Raw genomic sequence first — 24,595 nt, 5'->3', positions numbered from 1 at the left:
GACCCCATTATATATACCGCACCCCCACAAGTGACCCCATTATATATACCGCACCCCCACAAGTGACCCCATTATATATACAGGACCCCCAGAAATTACCCCATTATATATACCGCACCCCCACAAGTGACCCCATTATATATACCGCACCCCCAGAAGTGACCCCATTATATATACTGCACCCCCAGAAGTGTCCCCATTATATATATACAGAACCCCCACAAGTGACCCCATTATATATATACAGAACCCCCAGAAGTGACCCCATTATATATACAGAACCCTCACAAGTGACCCCATTATATATACAGAACCCCCAGAAGTTACCCCATTATATATACAGAACCCCCACAAGTGACCCCATTATATATACTGCACCCCCACAAGTGACCCCCTTATATATACAGAACCCCCACAAGTGACCCCATTATATATACCGCACCCCCACAAGTGACCCCATTATATATACCGCACCCCCACAAGTGACCCCATTATATATACCGCACCCCCACAAGTGACCCCATTATATATACTGCACCCCCAGAAGTGACCCCATTATATATATACAGAACCCCCAGAAGTGACCCCATTATATATACCGCACCCCCACAAGTGACCCCATTATATATATACAGAACCCGCAGAAGTGATCCCATTATATATATACAGAACCCCCAGAAGTGACCCCATTATATATACTGCACCCCCAGAAGTGACCCCATTATATATACTGCACCCCCAGAAGTGACCCCATTATATATATACAGAACCCCCAGAAGTGACCCCATTATATATACCGCACCCCCAGAAGTGACCCCATTATATATACCGCACCCCCAGAAGTGACCCCATTATATATACTGCACCCCCACAAGTGACCCCATTATATATACTGCACCCCCAGAAGTGACCCCATTATATATACAGAACCCCCAGAAGTGACCCCATTATATATACAGAACCTCCAGAAGTGACCCCATAATATATACTGCACCCCCAGAAGTGACCCCATTATATATACCGCACCCCCAGAAGTGACCCCATTATATATACAGGACCCCCAGAAGTGACCCCATTATATATACAGGACCCCCAGAAATTACCCCATTATATATACCGCACCCCCAGAAGTGACCCCATTATATATACAGAACCCCCACAAGTGACCCCATTATATATACCGCACCCCCAGAAGTGACCTCATTATATATACTGCACCCCCAGAAGTGACCCCATTATATATAACGCACCCCCAGAAGTGACCCCATTATATATACCGCACCCCCAGAAGTGACCCCATTATATATACAGAACCCCCAGAAATGACCCCATTATATATACAGAACCCCCAGAAATTACCCCATTATATATACTGCACCTCCAGAAGTGACCCCATTATATATACCGCACCCCCAGAAGTGACCCCATTATATATACAGAACCCCCACAAGTGACCCCATTATATATACCGCACCCCCAGAAGTGACCTCATTATATATACTGCACCCCCAGAAGTGACCCCATTATATATAACGCACCCCCAGAAGTGACCCCATTATATATACCGCACCCCCAGAAGTGACCCCATTATATATACAGAACCCCCAGAAGTGACCCCATTATATATACAGAACCCCCAGAAGTGACCCCATTATATATACAGAACCCCCAGAAGTGACCCCATTATATATACAGAAGCCCCACAAGTGACCCCATTATATATACAGAACCCCCACAAGTGACCCCATTATATATACAGAACCCCCACAAGTGACCCCATTATATATACAGAACCCCCAGAAGTGACCCCATTATATATATACAGAACCCCCAGAAGTGACCCCATTATATATATACAGAACCCCCAGAAGTGACCCCATTATATAAACTGCACCCCCAGAAGTGACCCCATTATATATATATACAGAACCCCCAGAAGTGACCCCATTATATATACTGCACCCCCAGAAGTGGCCCCATTATATATACCGCACCCCCAGAAGTGACCCCATTATATATACCGCACCCCCAGAAGTGACCCCATTATATATACTGCACCCCCAGAAGTGGCCCCATTATATATACCGCACCCCCAGAAGTGACCCCATTATATATACCGCACCGCCAGAAGTGACCCCATTATATATACCGCACCCCCAGAAGTGACCCCATTATATATACCGCACCCCCAGAAGTGACCCCATTATATATACAGGACCCCCAGAAATTACCCCATTATATATACCGCACCCCCAGAAGTGACCCCATTATATATACCGCACCCCCACAAGTGATCCCATTATATATACAGAACCCCCAGAAGTGACCCCATTATATATACTGCACCCCCAGAAGTGACCCCCTTATATATACAGAACCCCCACAAGTGACCCCATTATATATACAGGACCCCCAGAAATTACCCCATTATATATACAGGACCCCCAGAAGTGACCCCATTATATATATACAGAACCCCCAGAAGTGACCCCATTATATATACAGAACCCCCAGAAGTGACCCCATTATATATACCGCACCCCCAGAAGTTACCCCATTACATATACCGCACCCCCAGAAGTGACCCCATTACATATACCGCACCCCCAGAAGTGACCCCATTATATATACAGAACCCCCAGAAATTACCCCATTATATATACTGCACCCCCAGAAGTGACCCCATTATATATACTGCATCCCCAGAAGTGACCCCATTATATATACTGCACCCCCAGAAGTGACCCCATTATATATACAGAACCCCCACAAGTGACCCCATTATATATACAGCACCCCCAGAAGTGACCCCATTATATAAACCGCACCCCCAGAAGTGACCCCATTATATATACAGAACCCCCAGAAGTGACCCCATTATATATACCGCACCCCCAGAAGTGACCCCATTATATATACTGCACCCCCAGAAGTGACCCCATTATATATACCGCACCCCCAGAAGTGACCCCATTATATATACCGCACCCCCAGAAGTGACCCCATTATATATACTGCACCCCCAGAAGTGACCCCATTATATATACCGCACCCCCAGAAGTGACCCCATTATATATACCGCACCCCCACAAGTGACCCCATTATATATACCGCACCTCCACAAGTGACCCCATTATATATACTGCACCCCCACAAGTGACCCCATTATATATACCGCACCCCCACAAGTGACCCCATTATATATACTGCACCCCCACAAGTGACCCCATTATATATACCGCACCCCCACAAGTGACCCCATTATATATACTGCACCCCCAGAAGTGACCCCATTATATATACTGCACCCCCAGAAGTGACCCCATTATATATACAGAACCCCCAGAAGTGACCCCATTATATATACCGCACCCCCACAAGTGACCCCATTATATATACCGCACCCCCACAAGTGACCCCATTATATATACCGCACCCCCACAAGTGACCCCATTATATATACAGGACCCCCAGAAATTACCCCATTATATATACCGCACCCCCACAAGTGACCCCATTATATATACCGCACCCCCAGAAGTGACCCCATTATATATACTGCACCCCCAGAAGTGTCCCCAATATATATACCGCACCCCCAGAAGTGACCCCATTATATATATACAGAACCCCCACAAGTGACCCCATTATATATATACAGAACCCCCAGAAGTGACCCCATTATATATACAGAACCCCCACAAGTGACCCCATTATATATACAGAACCCCCAGAAGTTACCCCATTATATATACAGAACCCCCACAAGTGACCCCATTATATATACCGCACCCCCAGAAGTGACCTCATTATATATACTGCACTCCCAGAAGTGACCCCATTATATATACTGCCCCCCCCAGAAGTGACCCCATTATAAATACAGAACCCCCAGAAGTGACCCCATTATATATACCGCACCCCCAGAAGTGACCCCATTATATATACAGAACCCCCAGAAGTGACCCCATTATATATACAGAACCCCCAGAAATTACCCCATTATATATACTGCACCTCCAGAAGTGACCCCATTATATATACAGAACCCCCAGAAGTGACCCCATTATATATACAGAACCCCCAGAAGTGACCCCATTATATATACAGAACCCCCAGAAGTGACCCCATTATATATACAGAACCCCCACAAGTGACCCCATTATATATACAGAACCCCCACAAGTGACCCCATTATATATACAGAACCCCCACAAGTGACCCCATTATATATACAGAACCCCCAGAAGTGACCCCATTATATATATACAGAACCCCCAGAAGTGACCCCATTATATATATACAGAACCCCCAGAAGTGACCCCATTATATAAACTGCACCCCCAGAAGTGACCCCATTATATATATATACAGAACCCCCAGAAGTGACCCCATTATATATACCGCACCCCCAGAAGTGACCCCATTATATATACCGCACCCCCAGAAGTGGCCCCATTATATATACCGCACCCCCAGAAGTGACCCCATTATATATACCGCACCGCCAGAAGTGACCCCATTATATATACCGCACCCCCAGAAGTGACCCCATTATATATACCGCACCCCCAGAAGTGACCCCATTATATATACAGGACCCCCAGAAATTACCCCATTATATATACCGCACCCCCAGAAATTACCCCATTATATATACTGCACCCCCAGAAGTGACCCCCTTATATATACAGAACCCCCACAAGTGACCCCATTATATATACAGGACCCCCAGAAATTACCCCATTATATATACAGGACCCCCAGAAGTGACCCCATTATATATATACAGAACCCCCAGAAGTGACCCCATTATATATACCGCACCCCCAGAAGTTACCCCATTACATATACCGCACCCCCAGAAGTGACCCCATTACATATACCGCACCCCCAGAAGTGACCCCATTATATATACAGAACCCCCAGAAATTACCCCATTATATATACTGCACCCCCAGAAGTGACCCCATTATATATACTGCATCCCCAGAAGTGACCCCATTATATATACTGCACCCCCAGAAGTGACCCCATTATATATACAGAACCCCCAGAAGTGACCCCATTATATATACAGAACCCCCACAAGTGACCCCATTATATATACAGCACCCCCAGAAGTGACCCCATTATATAAACCGCACCCCCAGAAGTGACCCCATTATATATACCGCACCCCCAGAAGTGACCCCATTATATATACCGCACCCCCAGAAGTGACCCCATTATATATACCGCACCCCCAGAAGTGACCCCATTATATATACCGCACCCCCACAAGTGACCCCTTTATATATACTGCACCCCCAGAAAATACCCCATTATATATACCGCACCCCCAGAATTGACCCCATTATATATACTGCACCCCCAGAAGTGACCCCATTATATATACTGCACCCCCAGAAGTGACCCCATTATATATACCGCACCCCCAGAAGTGACCCCATTATATATACCGCACCCCCACAAGTGACCCCATTATATATACCGCACCTCCACAAGTGACCCCATTATATATACTGCACCCCCACAAGTGACCCCATTATATATACCGCACCCCCACAAGTGACCCCATTATATATACTGCACCCCCAGAAGTGACCCCATTATATATACAGAACCCCCAGAAGTGACCCCATTATATATACCGCACCCCCACAAGTGACCCCATTATATATACCGCACCCCCACAAGTGACCCCATTATATATACCGCACCCCCACAAGTGACCCCATTATATATACAGGACCCCCAGAAATTACCCCATTATATATACCGCACCCCCACAAGTGACCCCATTATATATACCGCACCCCCAGAAGTGACCCCATTATATATACTGCACCCCCAGAAGTGTCCCCATTATATATATACAGAACCCCCACAAGTGACCCCATTATATATATACAGAACCCCCAGAAGTGACCCCATTATATATACAGAACCCTCACAAGTGACCCCATTATATATACAGAACCCCCAGAAGTTACCCCATTATATATACAGAACCCCCACAAGTGACCCCATTATATATACTGCACCCCCACAAGTGACCCCCTTATATATACAGAACCCCCACAAGTGACCCCATTATATATACCGCACCCCCACAAGTGACCCCATTATATATACCGCACCCCCACAAGTGACCCCATTATATATACCGCACCCCCACAAGTGACCCCATTATATATACTGCACCCCCAGAAGTGACCCCATTATATATATACAGAACCCCCAGAAGTGACCCCATTATATATACCGCACCCCCACAAGTGACCCCATTATATATATACAGAACCCGCAGAAGTGATCCCATTATATATACCGCACCCCCAGAAGTGACCCCATTATATATACTGCACCCCCAGAAGTGACCCCATTATATATATACAGAACCCCCAGAAGTGACCCCATTATATATACCGCACCCCCAGAAGTGACCCCATTATATATACCGCACCCCCAGAAGTGACCCCATTATATATACCGCACCCCCACAAGTGACCCCATTATATATACTGCACCCCCAGAAGTGACCCCATTATATATACAGAACCCCCAGAAGTGACCCCATTATATATACAGAACCCCCAGAAGTGACCCCATAATATATACTGCACCCCCAGAAGTGACCCCATTATATATACCGCACCCCCAGAAGTGACCCCATTATATATACAGGACCCCCAGAAGTGACCCCATTATATATACAGGACCCCCAGAAATTACCCCATTATATATACCGCACCCCCAGAAGTGACCCCATTATATATACAGAACCCCCACAAGTGACCCCATTATATATACCGCACCCCCAGAAGTGACCTCATTATATATACTGCACCTCCAGAAGTGACCCCATTATATATAACGCACCCCCAGAAGTGACCCCATTATATATACCGCACCCCCAGAAGTGACCCCATTATATATACAGAACCCCCAGAAGTGACCCCATTATATATACAGAACCCCCAGAAATTACCCCATTATATATACTGCACCTCCAGAAGTGACCCCATTATATATACAGAACCCACAGAAGTGACCCCATTATATATACAGAACCCCCAGAAGTGACCCCATTATATATACAGAACCCCCAGAAGTGACCCCATTATATATACAGAAGCCCCACAAGTGACCCCATTATATATACAGAACCCCCACAAGTGACCCCATTATATATACAGAACCCCCACAAGTGACCCCATTATATATACAGAACCCCCAGAAGTGACCCCATTATATATATACAGAACCCCCAGAAGTGACCCCATTATATAAACTGCACCCCCAGAAGTGACCCCATTATATATATATATACAGAACCCCCAGAAGTGACCCCATTATATATACTGCACCCCCAGAAGTGGCCCCATTATATATACCGCACCCCCAGAAGTGACCCCATTATATATACCGCACCCCCAGAAGTGACCCCATTATATATACCGCACCCCCAGAAGTGGCCCCATTATATATACCGCACCCCCAGAAGTGACCCCATTATATATACCGCACCGCCAGAAGTGACCCCATTATATATACCGCACCCCCAGAAGTGACCCCATTATATATACCGCACCCCCAGAAGTGACCCCATTATATATACAGGACCCCCAGAAATTACCCCATTATATATACCGCACCCCCAGAAGTGACCCCATTATATATACCGCACCCCCACAAGTGATCCCATTATATATACAGAACCCCCAGAAGTGACCCCATTATATATACTGCACCCCCAGAAGTGACCCCCTTATATATACAGAACCCCCACAAGTGACCCCATTATATATACAGGACCCCCAGAAATTACCCCATTATATATACAGGACCCCCAGAAGTGACCCCATTATATATATACAGAACCCCCAGAAGTGACCCCATTATATATACAGAACCCCCAGAAGTGACCCCATTATATATACCGCACCCCCAGAAGTTACCCCATTACATATACCGCACCCCCAGAAGTGACCCCATTACATATACCGCACCCCCAGAAGTGACCCCATTATATATACAGAACCCCCAGAAATTACCCCATTATATATACTGCACCCCCAGAAGTGACCCCATTATATATACTGCATCCCCAGAAGTGACCCCATTATATATACTGCACCCCCAGAAGTGACCCCATTATATATACAGAACCCCCACAAGTGACCCCATTATATATACAGAACCCCCACAAGTGACCCCATTATATATATACAGAACCCCCAGAAGTGACCCCATTATATATACAGCACCCCCACAAGTGACCCCATTATATATACCGCACCCCCAGAAGTGACCCCATTATATATACTGCACCCCCAGAAGTGACCCCATTATATATACCGCACCCCCAGAAGTGACCCCATTATATATACCGCACCCCCAGAAGTGACCCCATTATATATACTGCACCCCCAGAAGTGACCCCATTATATATACCGCACCCCCAGAAGTGACCCCATTATATATACCGCACCCCCACAAGTGACCCCATTATATATACCGCACCTCCACAAGTGACCCCATTATATATACTGCACCCCCACAAGTGACCCCATTATATATACCGCACCCCCACAAGTGACCCCATTATATATACTGCACCCCCACAAGTGACCCCATTATATATACCGCACCCCCACAAGTGACCCCATTATATATACTGCACCCCCAGAAGTGACCCCATTATATATACTGCACCCCCAGAAGTGACCCCATTATATATACAGAACCCCCAGAAGTGACCACATTATATATACCGCACCCCCAGAAGTGACCCCATTATATATACCGCACCCCCACAAGTGACCCCATTATATATACCGCACCCCCACAAGTGACCCCATTATATATACAGGACCCCCAGAAATTACCCCATTATATATACCGCACCCCCACAAGTGACCCCATTATATATACCGCACCCCCAGAAGTGACCCCATTATATATACTGCACCCCCAGAAGTGTCCCCAATATATATACCGCACCCCCAGAAGTGACCCCATTATATATATACAGAACCCCCACAAGTGACCCCATTATATATATACAGAACCCCCAGAAGTGACCCCATTATATATACAGAACCCCCAGAAGTTACCCCATTATATATACAGAACCCCCACAAGTGACCCCATTATATATACTGCACCCCCACAAGTGACCCCCTTATATATACAGAACCCCCACAAGTGACCCCATTATATATACCGCACCCCCACAAGTGACCCCATTATATATACCGCACCCCCACAAGTGACCCCATTATATATACCGCACCCCCACAAGTGACCCCATTATATATACTGCACCCCCAGAAGTGACCCCATTATATATATATACAGAACCCCCAGAAGTGACCCCATTATATATACCGCACCCCCAGAAGTGACCCCATTATATATACTGCACCCCCAGAAGTGACCCCATTATATATATACAGAACCCCCAGAAGTGACCCCATTATATATACCGCACCCCCAGAAGTGACCCCATTATATATACCGCACCCCCAGAAGTGACCCCATTATATATACCGCACCCCCACAAGTGACCCCATTATATATACAGAACCCCCAGAAGTGACCCCATTATATATACAGAACCCCCAGAAGTGACCCCATAATATATACTGCACCCCCAGAAGTGACCCCATTATATATACCGCACCCCCAGAAGTGACCCCATTATATATACCGCACCCCCAGAAGTGACCCCATTATATATACTGCACCCCCACAAGTGACCCCATTATATATACCGCACCCCCAGAAGTGACCCCATTATATATACAGGACCCCCAGAAGTGACCCCATTATATATACAGGACCCCCAGAAATTACCCCATTATATATACCGCACCCCCAGAAGTGACCCCATTATATATTCTGCACCCCCACAAGTGACCCCATTATATATACAGAACCCCCACAAGTGACCCCATTATATATACAGAACCCCCACAAGTGACCCCATTATATATACAGAACCCCCACAAGTGACCCCATTATATATACCGAACCCCCAGAAGTGACCCCATTATATATACCGCACCCCCAGAAGTGACCCCATTATATATACCGCACCCCCAGAAGTGACCTCATAATATATACTGCACCCCCAGAAGTGACCCCATTATATATACAGAACCCTCACAAGTGACCCCATTATATATACCGCACCCCCACAAGTGACCCCATTATATATACCGCACCCCCAGAAGTGACCACATAATATATACTGCACCCCCAGAAGTGACCCCATTATATATACCGCACCCCCACAAGTGACCCCACTATATATACCGCACCCCCACAAGTGACCCCATTATATATACCGCACCCCCACAAGTGACCCCATTATATATAAAGCACCCCCACAAGTGACCCCATTATATATACCGCACCCCCAGAAGTGATCCCATTATATATAAAGGACCCCCAGAAATTACCCCATTATATATACCGCACCCCCACAAGTGACCCCATTATATATACCGCACCCCCAGAAGTGACCCCATTATATATACTGCACCCCCAGAAGTGACCCCATTATATATATACAGAACCCCCACAAGTGACCCCATTATATATATACAGAACCCCCAGAAGTGACCCCATTATATATACAGAACCCCCACAAGTGACCCCATTATATATACAGAACCCCCAGAAGTGACCCCATTATATATACTGCACCCCCACAAGTGACTACCTTATATATACAGAACCCCCACAAGTGACCCCATTATATATACCGCACCCCCACAAGTGACCCCATTATATATACCGCACCCCCATTATATATACCGCACGCCCAGAAGTGACCCCATTATATATACCGCACCCCCAGAAGTTACCCCATTATATATACCGCACCCCCACAAGTGACCCCATTATGTATACAGAACCCCCACAAGTGACCCCATTATATATACCGCACCCCCACAAGTGACCCCATTATATATACAGAACCCCCACAAGTGACCCCATTATATATACAGAACCCCCAGAAGTGACCCCATTATATATACCGCACCCCCAGAAGTGACCCCATTATATATACTGCACCCCAAAAAGTGACCCCATTATATATAAAGAACCCCCAGAAGTGATCCCATTATATATACAGAACCCCCACAAGTGACCCCATTATATATACTGCACCCCCAGAAGTGACCCTATTATATATACAGAACACCCACAAGTGACCCTATTATATATACAGAAACCCCAGAAGTGACCCCATTATATATTCCGCACCCCCACAAGTGACCCCATTATATATTCTGCACCCCCACAAGTGACCCCATTATATATACAGAACCCCCACAAGTGACCCCATTATATATACAGAACCCCCAGAAGTGACCCCATTATATATACAGAACCCCCAGAAGTGACCCCATTTTATATTCAGAACCCCCACAAGTGACCCCATTATATATACAGAACCCCCAGAAGTGACCCCATTATATATACAGAACCCCCAGAAGTGACCCCATTATATATACTGCACCCCCAGAAGTGACCCCATTATATATACAGAACCCCCAGAAGTGACCCCATTATATATACAGAACCCCCAGAAGTGACCCCATTATATATACTGCACCCCCAGAAGTGACCCCATTATATATACTGCACCCCCAAAAGTGACCCCATTATATAAACTGCACCCCCAGAAGTGACCCCATTATATATACTGCACCCCCAGAAGTGACCCCATTATATATATACTGCACCCCCAGAAGTGACCCCATTATATATATACCACACCCCCAGAAGTGACCCCATTATATATATACCGCACCCCCAGAAGTGACCCCATTATATATATACTGCACCCCCAGAAGTGACCCCATTATATATATACTGCACCCCCAGAAGTGACCCCATTATATATACTGCACCCCCAGAAGTGACCCCATTATATATACCGCACCCCCAGAAGTGACCCCATTATATATACTGCACCCCCACAAGTGACCCCCTTATATATACAGAACCCCCACAAGTGACCCCATTATATATACCGCACCCGCACAAGTGACCCCATTATATATATCGCACCCCCACAAGTGACCCCATTATATATACCGCACCCCCACAAGTGACCCCATTATATATACTGCACCCCCAGAAGTGACCCCATTATATATACCGCACCCCCAGAAGTGACCCCATTATATATACAGAACCCCCAGAAGTGACCCCATAATATATACTGCACCCCCAGAAGTGACCCCATTATATATATACAGAACCCCCAGAAGTGACCCCATTATATATAGCGCACCCCCAGAAGTGACCCCATTATATATACCGCACCCCCAGAAGTGACCCCATTATATATACTGCACCCCCAGAAGTGACCCCATTATATATATACAGAACCCCCAGAAGTGACCCCATTATATATACCGCACCCCCAGAAGTGACCCCATTATATATATACAGAACCCCCAGAAGTGACCCCATTATATATACTGCACCCCCAGAAGTGACCCCATTATATATATACAGAACCCCCAGAAGTGACCCCATTATATATAGCGCACCCCCAGAAGTGACCCCATTATATATACCGCACCCCCAGAAGTGACCCCATTATATATACTGCACCCCCAGAAGTGACCCCATTATATATATACAGAACCCCCAGAAGTGACCCCATTATATATACCGCACCCCCAGAAGTGACCCCATTATATATACCGCATCCCCACAAGTGACCCCATTATATATACTGCACCCCCAGAAGTGACCCCATTATATATATACAGAACCCCCAGAAGTGACCCCATTATATATACCGCACCCCCACAAGTGACCCCATTATATATATACAGAACCCCCAGAAGTGACCCCATTATATATACTGCACCCCCAGAAGTGACCCCATTATATATATACAGAACCCCCAGAAGTGACCCCATTATATATACTGCACCCCCAGAAGTGACCCCATTATATATATACAGAACCCCCAGAAGTGACCCCATTATATATACTGCACCCCCAGAAGTGACCCCATTATATATATACAGAACCCCCAGAAGTGACCCCATTATATATACTGCACCCCCAGAAGTGACCCCATTATATATACCGCACCCCCAGAAGTGACCCCATTATATATACAGAACCCCACAAGTGTATTGTCTGGACCAGGGAGCGCTCTGATTGGTCCTTGGTCTTCTAGCAGTGACGCGCGGCTGTCTGTGACAGTTATAGTTCCTGATGGATATATCCGCCATGTTGTGGGAATAATCATCCGCTCATGGTGAATATATCCATCACTGGGTGTTTGGGTGATCGTCCCCATTCATACAGCATTTCTGCAGTATCGGTGTCCATTGTCATGTCAGAAAAGGGATCCAATGTATACTGGACCCGTCTCATTCAGAAATGACTGGAGCTGCTACAGTATATGTTAGAATCACTTTTATTGACATGATGCTGACGGATACCTGTAACATAACGCTGAAACGCAGTATGAACGGGACGCAGTGTAGGGTCACATAGAGCGCAGAGTATTTCACACTGCGGATGCCCCCGGCAGTCACAAGGGCAAGATCACTGCTGCGGCTGGGTAGCTCAGTGTGTCCGCTCATGACTGCCGGCGGGAAATCCACCGCTATGAGTGGACACACAAAGATACCCAGCCGCAGCAGGGAGCTCACTATTGTGACTGCTGCCGGGCATCCGCAGCATGTAATATGGGATGTGCGCCGTGTAATCCTACACATTATGCATTTTTATTTTTCATTTATTTAATAAATGTATTTTTTATTTTTACACGGTCCAAGCAGTGCAGCAGGCCCCTGCCTGCCGGGGATTACACACAGCACCCCGCGGTCGTGCTGCGGGGTGCTGCAGGGAAGACAGAGAGAGCTCCCTCCGTCAAAACACTTACAGCCCACGGTCACTTCTGATCGCGGCTGTAAGGATTGAACTGCTGGGACCAAAGTTTACTTCGGTCCCGGCAGTGCGACAGGGTCCCAGCTGTATGTTACAGCCAAGTCCCTGCCACAATCTCTGGGTACACTGGGCAGTACCCACAAGAACTATTGACGTGTATACTCCTCCAGGTGCAGGAATGTGCATCCCCCCTGGACATGTATACTCGTCCATGGTCGTTGTCATGTTAAAGGAAAACTCTAGTACATGAGTACTTATCCCCTAGTCACAGAATCCTGTGGGGATAAATGTCTGATTGTGAGGGGTCCGACCACTGAGACCCCCGCGATCTCCTGCCTGTCATCCCGTTTGTATATCTCTGGCTCTCCCATAGAGATTTATAGAGAGGTATGTCGGGCACCTCTTCATGCAGTGGTTGACAGTAATCCCTGCACGGAGCAGAGGTCACTTGTGCCCAGAGGAGCTGGGAGGCCCCCAGTCTGAGATATGTTTTGGGGGAGGGGGATGGTAATCCAAAATTTGGCCTGTAGTCCCAGAGATTCTAGTTACACCAATACTTCCCCCAAAATATTATTGTAGCCGGTGACTGAATAGAATCTGTGACCCTTCTCTGTGTTTAGTGATCACTACTTACCTGGGTGGTTACCTGTAGAAATGTCCTCCTTATACTGCTCATCACCGCTCACATCTGTCTCTTCTGCTTTTACTATTATGTCTGGAGCATTAATATAGATCAGATCTTTCCCTGTAGGAATGTCCACCTTATACTGCTCATCACTGCTTACATCTGTCTCTTGTTCTTCTTCCTTTATATCTGTAGTATTAATATAGATCAGATCTTTCCCTGTAGGAATGTCCTCCTTATACTGTTCATCACTGCTCACATCTGTCTCTTGTTTTTCTTCCTTTATATCTGTAGTATTAATATAGATCAGATCTTTCCCTGTAGGAATGTCCACCTTATACTGCTCATCATTGCTTACATCTGTCTCTTGTTCTTCTTCCTTTATATCTGTAGTATTAATATAGATCAGATCTTTCCCTGTAGGAATGTTCTCCTTATACTGCTCATCACCGCTCACATCTGTCTCTGCTTCTTCCTTTATATCTGTAGCATTAATATAAATGAAATCTTTCTCTGTAGGAATGTACTTCATATTCTGTTCATCAAGAGGACGGGGACACCTCTCTGGTGCTGTTCTCTTACTGGATCTGACTGTAGGGAACACATACAGAGACTGAATTCATTCTTTACATACAAATAATGAGAGGACGTGTGTATATAGTCATGTCTATTACCTGGTGATGTGAGGGGCTGCTGATCCTCCATCATGACCTGATCCTTGTACTGATCCTTGTGTCCTTCTACATACTCCCACTCCTCCATGGAGAAATAGACCGCCACGTGCTGACACCTTATAGGAACCTGTATTGTGAATAAACATTTAATTCTATACAATTCCAGGATGTTATATGGAGACATTTGAGGGGATATTCCTGCACATGATTTATCTTCTTGCTCTCGGATGATGAGGTGAATACTTGTCGGGGCAGATCCTCTATATTATGGTCACATGTCCTGAACTGACCCCAAGTCTGATGATCCAGCTGTCAGTTCAGCTCATTATACCCAAATCGCCCATCCCATGGAGTGTAAGGAGTTAAGTGATATTTCATAGTATCACTGCTCCCCTCCCCCGGGACTATATAGATGGCTACTTACTGTCTGGTCCCTAAGGATAGAATTGGCAGTGCTGTGCGCCACTTAACCCTAGATAGACTGGTTGTTCTTATCCCAGTGAGTAGAAGGGACAATAAGCAGCTATCTGTATAGTGTGTGGCCCCAAAAAGTTAAGTGGCAATGCATCACCACCATTTAACTCCTTCATGGCTGACTGGGCAGGAGGTATATAATGTATAGCCATGGGCACAGCTCCGGGGCAGGAGACGCATAAAATCTGACATATCTTCTGCTCTTGTGCAGGAAACCCCTTTCAGAGCAGGGACTCCTGTCATTAAAGTGATAAGATTTGGAGGGGAGGTAGGCTGCTGCCAGTCTATGAAGCACAGTCAGGAGTTCAGCACGATTCATAGCCCCTAGGTCCTACCTGCTATCAGCATCTGGGACTCATTGCTAATGCCGGACATCACCAATGCCAAAAATCTATTTCTGGTAGCTCAGTGGAGCTGATAAGGACACCCACAGTGAAATAGCGGGGTCCCGGTCAGCTGAGAGAACGGGTGGAGGTCCCTAACCTCACTCCACGCTGTCTGAACGACGCTCCAATCCTGCAGGCAGCCTCAGCATCACAGCATTGATCAGTGTATGTAATCTATAGATTCCATGTAATAGTCTACTACAGGGACTGAAAAACTGGGAATAAGGTAAAAAGAACATTAACTTAATGTGAATAAGCCCCTCCCCTAATAAACGATTGAATCTTCCCCATTTACCAATTTTTTAAAATAAAATTGCGTAAACGTAAAAAAATACAACTTCATGGACCAAAAGAAAAGTCTTAAAAAACGATCAAAAAGTCTCATTAAAACTAAAGTGTTTCCGATAAAAATTACAGATCACAGCACAAAAATTGACTTTCATACATCCCGGTATACGGAATAATAAGAGAGTTATAGGGGTCAAGGTAGGACGATCTGATACAGACTCATTATTGTACAAAAAGTTCGAATTTTTTTATATTTTAAAAGTATTAAAATAAAACCTATATAAATCATTGATCATTGTAATCGTTTGGACCTACAGAATAAAGAGAATTATTACCGTAATGTGCACTGCGTATAAACAGAAGACCCCAAATTTCACCCCACAAATAAAAATTTTTGTCCCTTGTTGTAGATTTTGCAGTAAAATGAGTGATGTCATTACAAGGTACAAACCGGTGGTGAAAAAAAACAACAACAAGAACAAGAAGCCTCATATGGGTTTGTAAAGAGGAAATCACAATCATTATGGCTATTAGAAGACGAGAAGGAAAACATTAAAAAGAGAAATCACTGTGTCCTTAAGGGGTTAAAACGCAAAACTGTTGGGTTCTGAAGGGGTTAATAGTAGAACAAAACATCTAACAGCAACATGTGACCTCACACATACCTCCACCTGCAGAGCTGTACAGGAGCCGTGTACTTACAGGACCTGCGATGATGTCACAGTCATGTGATCAATCGGGACTCTGCTGTCACATGACCATTCTCACAGGTCCTTAACTCACCATCCCGTCTATCCTGCACGGCTGACCTCCGCCCACTCCTGTCACATGATCCTCCCCACAGGTCCTTCAGCCTCAGTCACATATTTACTGCTATACTTTGCCCCCAAATGTACTGGTCACATGATTGTGACATCATCACAGGTCCAACACCTCCAGCATGTAGCAGATACAGAGCAGGTCCTGGTGGGGCAGTCACTGCTGTTGTGTGTGGAGATCTCTCAGAGCGGCAGCCCCTGATCATGTGACTCCTCCTCCTCCTCCATGTGACTGATCACATGACGGTGACATCATCGCAGGTCCTGTAAGCACACGGCTCCTCTACAGATAAAAGTATGTGTGTGCGGTCACCATCAGATCAGGATTATTGGGGATGTTTATTATTAACCCTTAAGGACACAATGTATATTTACATTCTGTGCCCCATATGGGACTTTGAGGTGAGCTCAGGAGCTATAAGCAGCCAGGACTCACCACTAATGACGCGCATCACCATTAACCCTTTAGATTCCATGATCAAAGTCGATTGCAGGATCTAAAATGAGTAAAATGCAGTTGTTGGGGGGCGGAGTCTAGATCAGCTGAGATGAGGGCCGGAGGGCCCCTTACCGTGCTCTGTGCTCAGATCGGTGCTCTAAGTATACAGACACATCCACAGCCTGTATAAGCCGAGCACCGATAACACTGATCACTATGGCAGAGCGTTATTCAGGGTTTGTAATAGAAGCCCCTCCCCTAATAAGTTTATATCCCATTTTTGTAATAAAATAATGTAGGTGGGCGTGGCTTAGACATGGCGCTGTACGGTTGTTTTTCTAGGGAGCGCCGTGCCGACCAGCGGTTGTTTGCCTGATTTCCTGCCTATACTGCCCCCAGGGGATGTCTGGATGGTGAAGGTATCAGGTCACTTACCCGCCCATCCTGTCACCTGATCAGTCTCTTTTCTCCGGGTATCAGCCACTTCTTCCATACAGGACTATGTAAGCATCAGGTTTTTTAAGTTTCTCCCGCGCCCCTATTATTACTATAGACAGTGTTTCCAAACCAGCGTGCCTCCAGCTGTTGTAAAACTACAACTCCCAGCATGCCCTGACAGCCAAATGCTGTAACAGCTGGAGGCCCCCTGCTTGGTAAACACTGACTCCGGTGGTGGCCCAGACCCTGCGTGTGTAACGGTATATGATGCTCGGCCTCTGCTGCAGGTAATAGCAGGTTCTTCCGGGGGGACATATCGCAATTCACATAAAATCCTGATGTAATTGTGATGTATATTGTGCCCCCTAGTGGACACATTTCAGTATTTTTCATTGGACAATGTCATATTGAATCCCTCTATTCTTCTCCCTGCTCTGATGAAGACGTTCTGAATACACCGCAGCCTCAGAGATTAGGAGAAATGGATTCACAACGTCTTCAGCAGAGCAGGGAGAGCGACCTCAGAAGACCTGGAGGACCAGAGCGCCACCACTGGACGGGAGAGGGGAGTGCGCTCTAGTCTCTTATTTTACAGCCCTCGGACAATGGATTTTGTTTTATAGAGAAATCTGAAAACTCCTATAATGTCTCCTCAGATGTTTCCCAGATTATCTCCAGGAAATGGATTTTATTTCTCCATAGAATCTGATGCGGTTTATCATCGTCTCCTCTTCTTCCCTTCAGGTTTCTCCAATCCAGGATCCTCTGCTGATATCTTCTATATAAGAGAATTCTCCTGGATGACCCATCAACCATGGAGAGAGACAGGAACAAGATGGCCGACAGGATCATAAACCTCACCCTACAGATACTCTTCCGGCTTACTGGAGAGGTGAGGGATGCTGGGAGTGATGTCACAGGACCTCATTCTTATCTATGTAATAACAGATGGATATGACTGGAGAGGTGAGGGATTCTGGGAGTGATGTCACATGACCTCATTCTTATCTATGTAATAACAGATGGATATGACTGGAGAAGTGAGGGATTCTGGGAGTGATGTCACATGACCTCATTCTTATCTATGTAATAACAGATGGATATGACTGGAGAGGTGAGGGATTCTGGGAGTGATGTCACATGACCTCATTCCTATCTATGTAATAACAGATGGATATGACTGGAGAGGTGAGGGATTCTGGGAGTGATGTCACATGACCTCATTCTTATCTATGTAATAACAGATGGATATAACTGGAGAGGTGAGGGATTCTGGGAGTGGTGTCACATGACCTCATTCTTATCTATGGAATAACAGATGGATATGACTGGAGAGGTGAGGGATTCTGGGAGTGATGTCACATGACCTCATTCTTATCTATGTAATAACAGATGGATATGACTGGAGAGGTGAGGGATTCTGGGAGTGATGTCACATGACCTCATTCTTATCTATGTAATAACAGACGGATATGACCGGAGAGGTGAGGGATTCTGGGAGTGATGTCACATGACCTCATTCTTATCTATGTAATAACAGATGGATATGACTGGAGAGGTGAGGGATTCTGGGAATGTATGTAGTGATATTAATGTGTCTCTCCATACACAGGATTACACAGTAGTGAAGAAGTCCTCTAGTGGGCGCTGTCGGGCCCCTGTGTGTGAAGGATGGGGAAGAACCCTGAGCCCAATCCCGGGGCCCCCACCTCACTCCCTGATACATGAGGAAATGGATGAACAGAAGATCCTAGAACTCATCAACAAGATGATGGAGCTGCTGACTGGAGAGGTGACCCTGCTGGGACATTATACAGTAATGGAGGGGTCTGGTGATGACTGGAGAGGTGACACTGCTGGGACATTATACAGTAATGGAGGGGTCTGGTGATGACTGGAGAGGTGACACTGCTGGGACATTATACAGTAATGGAGGGGTCTGGTGATGACTGGAGAGGTGACACTGCTGGGACATTATACAGTAATGGAGGGGTCTGGTGATGACTGGAGAGGTTACACTGCTGGGAATGCTGGGACATTATACAGTAATGGAGGGGTCTGGTGATGACTGGAGAGGTGACACTGCTGGGAATGCTGGGACATTATACAGTAATGGAGGGGTCTGGTGATGACTGGAGAGGTTACACTGCTGGGACATTATACAGTAATGGAGGGGTCTGGTGATGATTGGAGAGGTGACACTGCTGGGACATTATACAGTAATGGAGGGGTCTGGTGATGACTGGAGAGGTGACACTGCTGGGACATTATACAGTAATGGAGGGGTCTGGTGATGACTGGAGAGGTGACACTGCTGGGACATTATACAGTAATGGAGGGGTCTGGTGATGACTGGAGAGGTGACACTGCTGGGACATTATACAGTAATGGAGGGGTCTGGTGATGACTGGAGAGGTGACACTGCTGGGACATTATACAGTAATGGAGGGGTCTGGTGATGACTGGAGAGGGGACACTGCTGGGATATTATACAGTAATGGAGGGGTCTGGTGATGACTGGAGAGGTGACACTGCTGGGACATTATACAGTAATGGAGGGGTCTGGTGGTGACTGGAGAGGTGACACTGCTGGGACATTATACAGTAATGGAGGGGTCTGGTGATGACTGGAGAGGTGACACTGCTGGGACATTATACAGTAATGGAGGGGTCTGGTGGTGACTGGAGAGGTGACACTGCTGGGACATTATACAGTAATGGAGGGGTCTGGTGATGACTGGAGAGGTGACACTGCTGGGACATTATACAGTAATGGAGGGGTCTGGTGATGACTGGAGAGGTGACACTGCTGGGAATGCTGGGACATTATACAGTAATGGAAGGGTCTGGTGATGACTGGAGAGGTGACACTGCTGGGACATTATACAGTAATGGAGGGGTCTGGTGATGACTGGAGAGGTGACACTGCTGGGACATTATACTGTAATGGAGGGGTCTGGTGATGACTGAAGAGGTGACACTGCTGGGAATGCTGGGACATTATACAGTAATGGAGGGGTCTGGTCATGACTGGAGAGGTGACACTGCTGGGAATGCTGGGACATTATACAGTAATGGAGGGGTCTGGTGATGACTGGAGAGGTGACACTGCTGGGACATTATACAGTAATGGAGAGGTCTGGTGATGACTGGAGAGGTGACACTGCTGGGACATTATACAGTAATGGAGGGGTCTGGTGATGACTGGAGAGGTGACACTGCTGGGACATTATACAGTAATGGAGGGGTCTGGTGATGACTGGAGAGGTGACACTGCTGGGACATTATACAGTAATGGAGGGGTCTGGTGATGACTGGAGAGGTGACACTGCTGGGACATTATACAGTAATGGAGGGGTCTGGTGATGACTGGAGAGGTGACACTGCTGGGACATTATACAGTAATGGAGGGGTCTGGTGATGACTGGAGAGGTGACACTGCTGGGACATTATACAGTAATGGAGGGGTCTGGTGATGATTGGAGAGGTGACACTGCTGGGACATTATACAGTAATGGAGGGGTCTGGTGATGACTGGAGAGGGGACACTGCTGGGATATTATACAGTAATGGAGGGGTCTGGTGATGACTGGAGAGGTGACACTGCTGGGACATTATACAGTAATGGAGGGGTCTGGTGATGACTGGAGAGGTGACATTGCTGGGACATTATACAGTAATGGAGGGGTCTGGTGGTGACTGGAGAGGTGACCCTGCTGGGACATTATACAGTAATGGAGGGGTCTGGTGATGACTGGAGAGGTGACACTGCTGGGAATGCTGGGACATTATACAGTAATGGAAGGGTCTGGTGATGACTGGAGAGGTGACACTGCTGGGACATTATACAGTAATGGAGGGGTCTGGTGATGACTGGAGAGGTGACACTGCTGGGAATGCTGGGACATTATACAGTAATGGAGGGGTCTGGTGATGACTGGAGAGGTGACACTGCTGGGAATGCTGGGACATTATACAGTAATGGAGGGGTCTGGTGATGACTGGAGAGGGGACACTGCTGGGAATGCTGGGACATTATACAGTAATGGAGGGGTCTGGTGATGACTGGAGAGGTGACACTGCTGGGACATTATACAGTAATGGAGGGGTCTGGTGATGACTGGAGAGGTGACACTGCTGGGACATTATACAGTAATGGAGGGGTCTGGTGATGACTGGAGAGGTGACACTGCTGGGAATGCTGGGACATTATACAGTAATGGAGGGGTCTGGTGATGACTGGAGAGGTGACACTGCTGGGACATTATACAGTAATGGAGGGGTCTGGTGATGACTGGAGAGGTGACACTGCTGGGACATTATACAGTAATGGAAGGGTCTGGTGATGACTGGAGAGGTGACACTGCTGGGACATTATACTGTAATGGAGGGGTCTGGTCATGACTGGAGAGGTGACACTGCTGGGAATGCTGGGACATTATACAGTAATGGAGGGGTCTGGTGATGACTGGAGAGGTGACACTGCTGGGAATGCTGGGACATTATACAGTAATGGAGGGGTCTGGTGATGACTGGAGAGGTGACACTGCTGGGACATTATACAGTAATGGAGGGGTCTGGTGATGACTGGAGAGGTGACACTGCTGGGACATTATACAGTAATGGAGGGGTCTGGTGATGACTGGAGAGGTGACACTGCTGGGAATGCTGGGACATTATACAGTAATGGAGGGGTCTGGTGATGACTGGAGAGGTGACACTGCTGGGAATGCTGGGACATTATACAGTAACACCACTGGAGGGGTCGGGGTGATGACTGTATCATTATGTGTCAGGTTCCTATAAGGTGTCAGGACGTGGCGGTCTATTTCTCCATGGAGGAGTGGGAGTATGTAGAAGGACACAAGGATCAGTACAAGGATCAGGTCATGATGGAGGATCAGCAGCCCCTCACATCACCAGGTAATAGACATGACTATATACACACGTCCTCTCATTATTTGTATGTAAAGAATGAATTCAGTCTCTGTATGTGTTCCCTACAGTCAGATCCAGTAAGAGAACAGCACCAGAGAGGTGTCCCCGTCCTCTTCTTCCACAGGATGATCAGGTAGATGGAGATATTCCCTATGATCTGTAGAAGGGCTGTGAAGCTCTTGTGGTCAGTCCCCTCACCCTCCATGACTCCTCATCTCCTGCTCATCTATAACATCCCACGTGACTTCTCCTACTGTCTGATGACTTTTACTATATTTCTTCCACATCTTATGAATCAGGGAGATGATCCGAACAATATTAATGCTCCAGAGACAGATGTGAGCGGTGATGAGCAGTATAAGGAGGACATTCCTACAGAAAAAGATCTGATCTATATTAATGCTACAGACATAAAGGAAGAAGATGAGACAGATGTGAGCGGTAACGAGCAGTATAAGGAGGATATTCCGACAGGGAAAAAGCTGATCTATATTAAAGCTACAGACACAAAGGAAGAAGAAGAAGAGACAGATGTGAGCGGTGATGAGCATTATAAGGAGGACATTCCTACAGGGAAAGATCTGATCTATATTAATGCTACAGAGATAAAGGAAGAAGAGACAGATGTGAGCGGTGTTGAGCAGTATAAGGAGTACTTTCCTTCAGGTAACCACCCAGGTGAGTAGTAACCACTAAATGCAGAGAACAGTCCTAGATTCTTCTTGGTCACTTGCTGCAGTTATTCTTGGGTGTAACTCTATTGGTGTAACTAGAGGTTTTTGGGAGGCTCCAAGGCAAATCTTAGACCACAGGCCCTTCTGTGCGCTCTTACTATAGATTCTACACCTTTTATGCCCCCACACTATTACTGTGCCCCACAGACTGTTCTGTATCTTCTGTTCACCCCACACTGTGTATATACCCACTTTGTTCCAGTGGAAGAATAAATACCTCTCCCCATCATCCCCCCAGAGCGGCTGTGTCCTCCGGCAGATGTCACCTGGTGTTGGCTGCTTTATGATCTGATCATGTGGCCTGTACCTGGCAGACATTACTAGCTGCTCCAGAACACTGCCTGCGGGATACAAGTGGGGTGGAAATCATGGGGCAGAGAGAAAAAGAAGCGGAGACAGTTGAAGCGGTGCTCCCCCGAGGAGCTGAGACATATACCCCGGACCCCCAGAGGAGCCCCCCCTGCAGCCATGATCATTACACCCCTGGATGGAAACATTGCTGCTCAGTAGAGACTGGGAGGAAGAGACCTCGATGACGGACGATCAGTCATAGACCCTATGGGAAGGACAGTTCAGCTAAAGCCATGTCAGCAAAGTGAATGTACAGGATATGAAGCTTGAAAATAAGAACAAGTCTTAGCAGTTTAGGCTTCTGGTCGGTAGAGTCTAGTCAGGTGATCAGGTTGGTCTCATTAGGTGAACTGCAGTGATCAGACTCCACCTCTCTCTCTGCAAAGTCAGAAGAATCATGGGAAATGTAGGCAGGATGAGAAAACCATTTATGTTCTGTGGCTTAAAGGGGTACTCCGGAGGGGAAAAAGTTAAAATCAACTGATG

General features: G+C 46.5%; 2 protein-coding genes across 2 annotated transcripts in view; one reads left to right on the top strand and one right to left on the bottom strand.

Annotated features, from left to right (window-relative positions):
* Window positions 1–14,578: 14,578 nt before the first annotated feature.
* On the bottom strand, window positions 14,579–15,405 carry LOC130338364 (uncharacterized; the record flags this gene model as incomplete). The annotated part of the gene is made up of 2 exons (XM_056553984.1): window positions 15,244–15,405; window positions 14,579–15,160 (listed from the first exon to the last, which is right to left on the bottom strand). Coding segments are annotated over exons 1-2 (670 nt in total), but the record flags the coding sequence as incomplete, so codon positions are not given.
* A 4,459-nt stretch (window positions 15,406–19,864) lies between these two features.
* Window positions 19,865–24,595, top strand: part of LOC130338369 (oocyte zinc finger protein XlCOF22-like) — a 55,769-nt gene continuing 51,038 nt past the window's right edge. Inside the window, 4 exon segments of the mRNA XM_056553991.1 lie at window positions 19,865–19,878; window positions 22,883–23,009; window positions 23,093–23,157; window positions 23,324–23,702. Of these exon segments, the coding sequence (XP_056409966.1) occupies window positions 22,922–23,009; window positions 23,093–23,157; window positions 23,324–23,702 (532 nt within the window). The 5' untranslated portion in view covers window positions 19,865–19,878; window positions 22,883–22,921.

The sequence above is a fragment of the Hyla sarda genome, unplaced genomic scaffold, assembly GCF_029499605.1.
Source record: "Hyla sarda isolate aHylSar1 unplaced genomic scaffold, aHylSar1.hap1 scaffold_518, whole genome shotgun sequence".
Classification (NCBI taxonomy): Eukaryota; Metazoa; Chordata; class Amphibia; order Anura; family Hylidae; genus Hyla; species Hyla sarda.
This window is presented reverse-complemented; position numbering and strand designations above follow the sequence as displayed.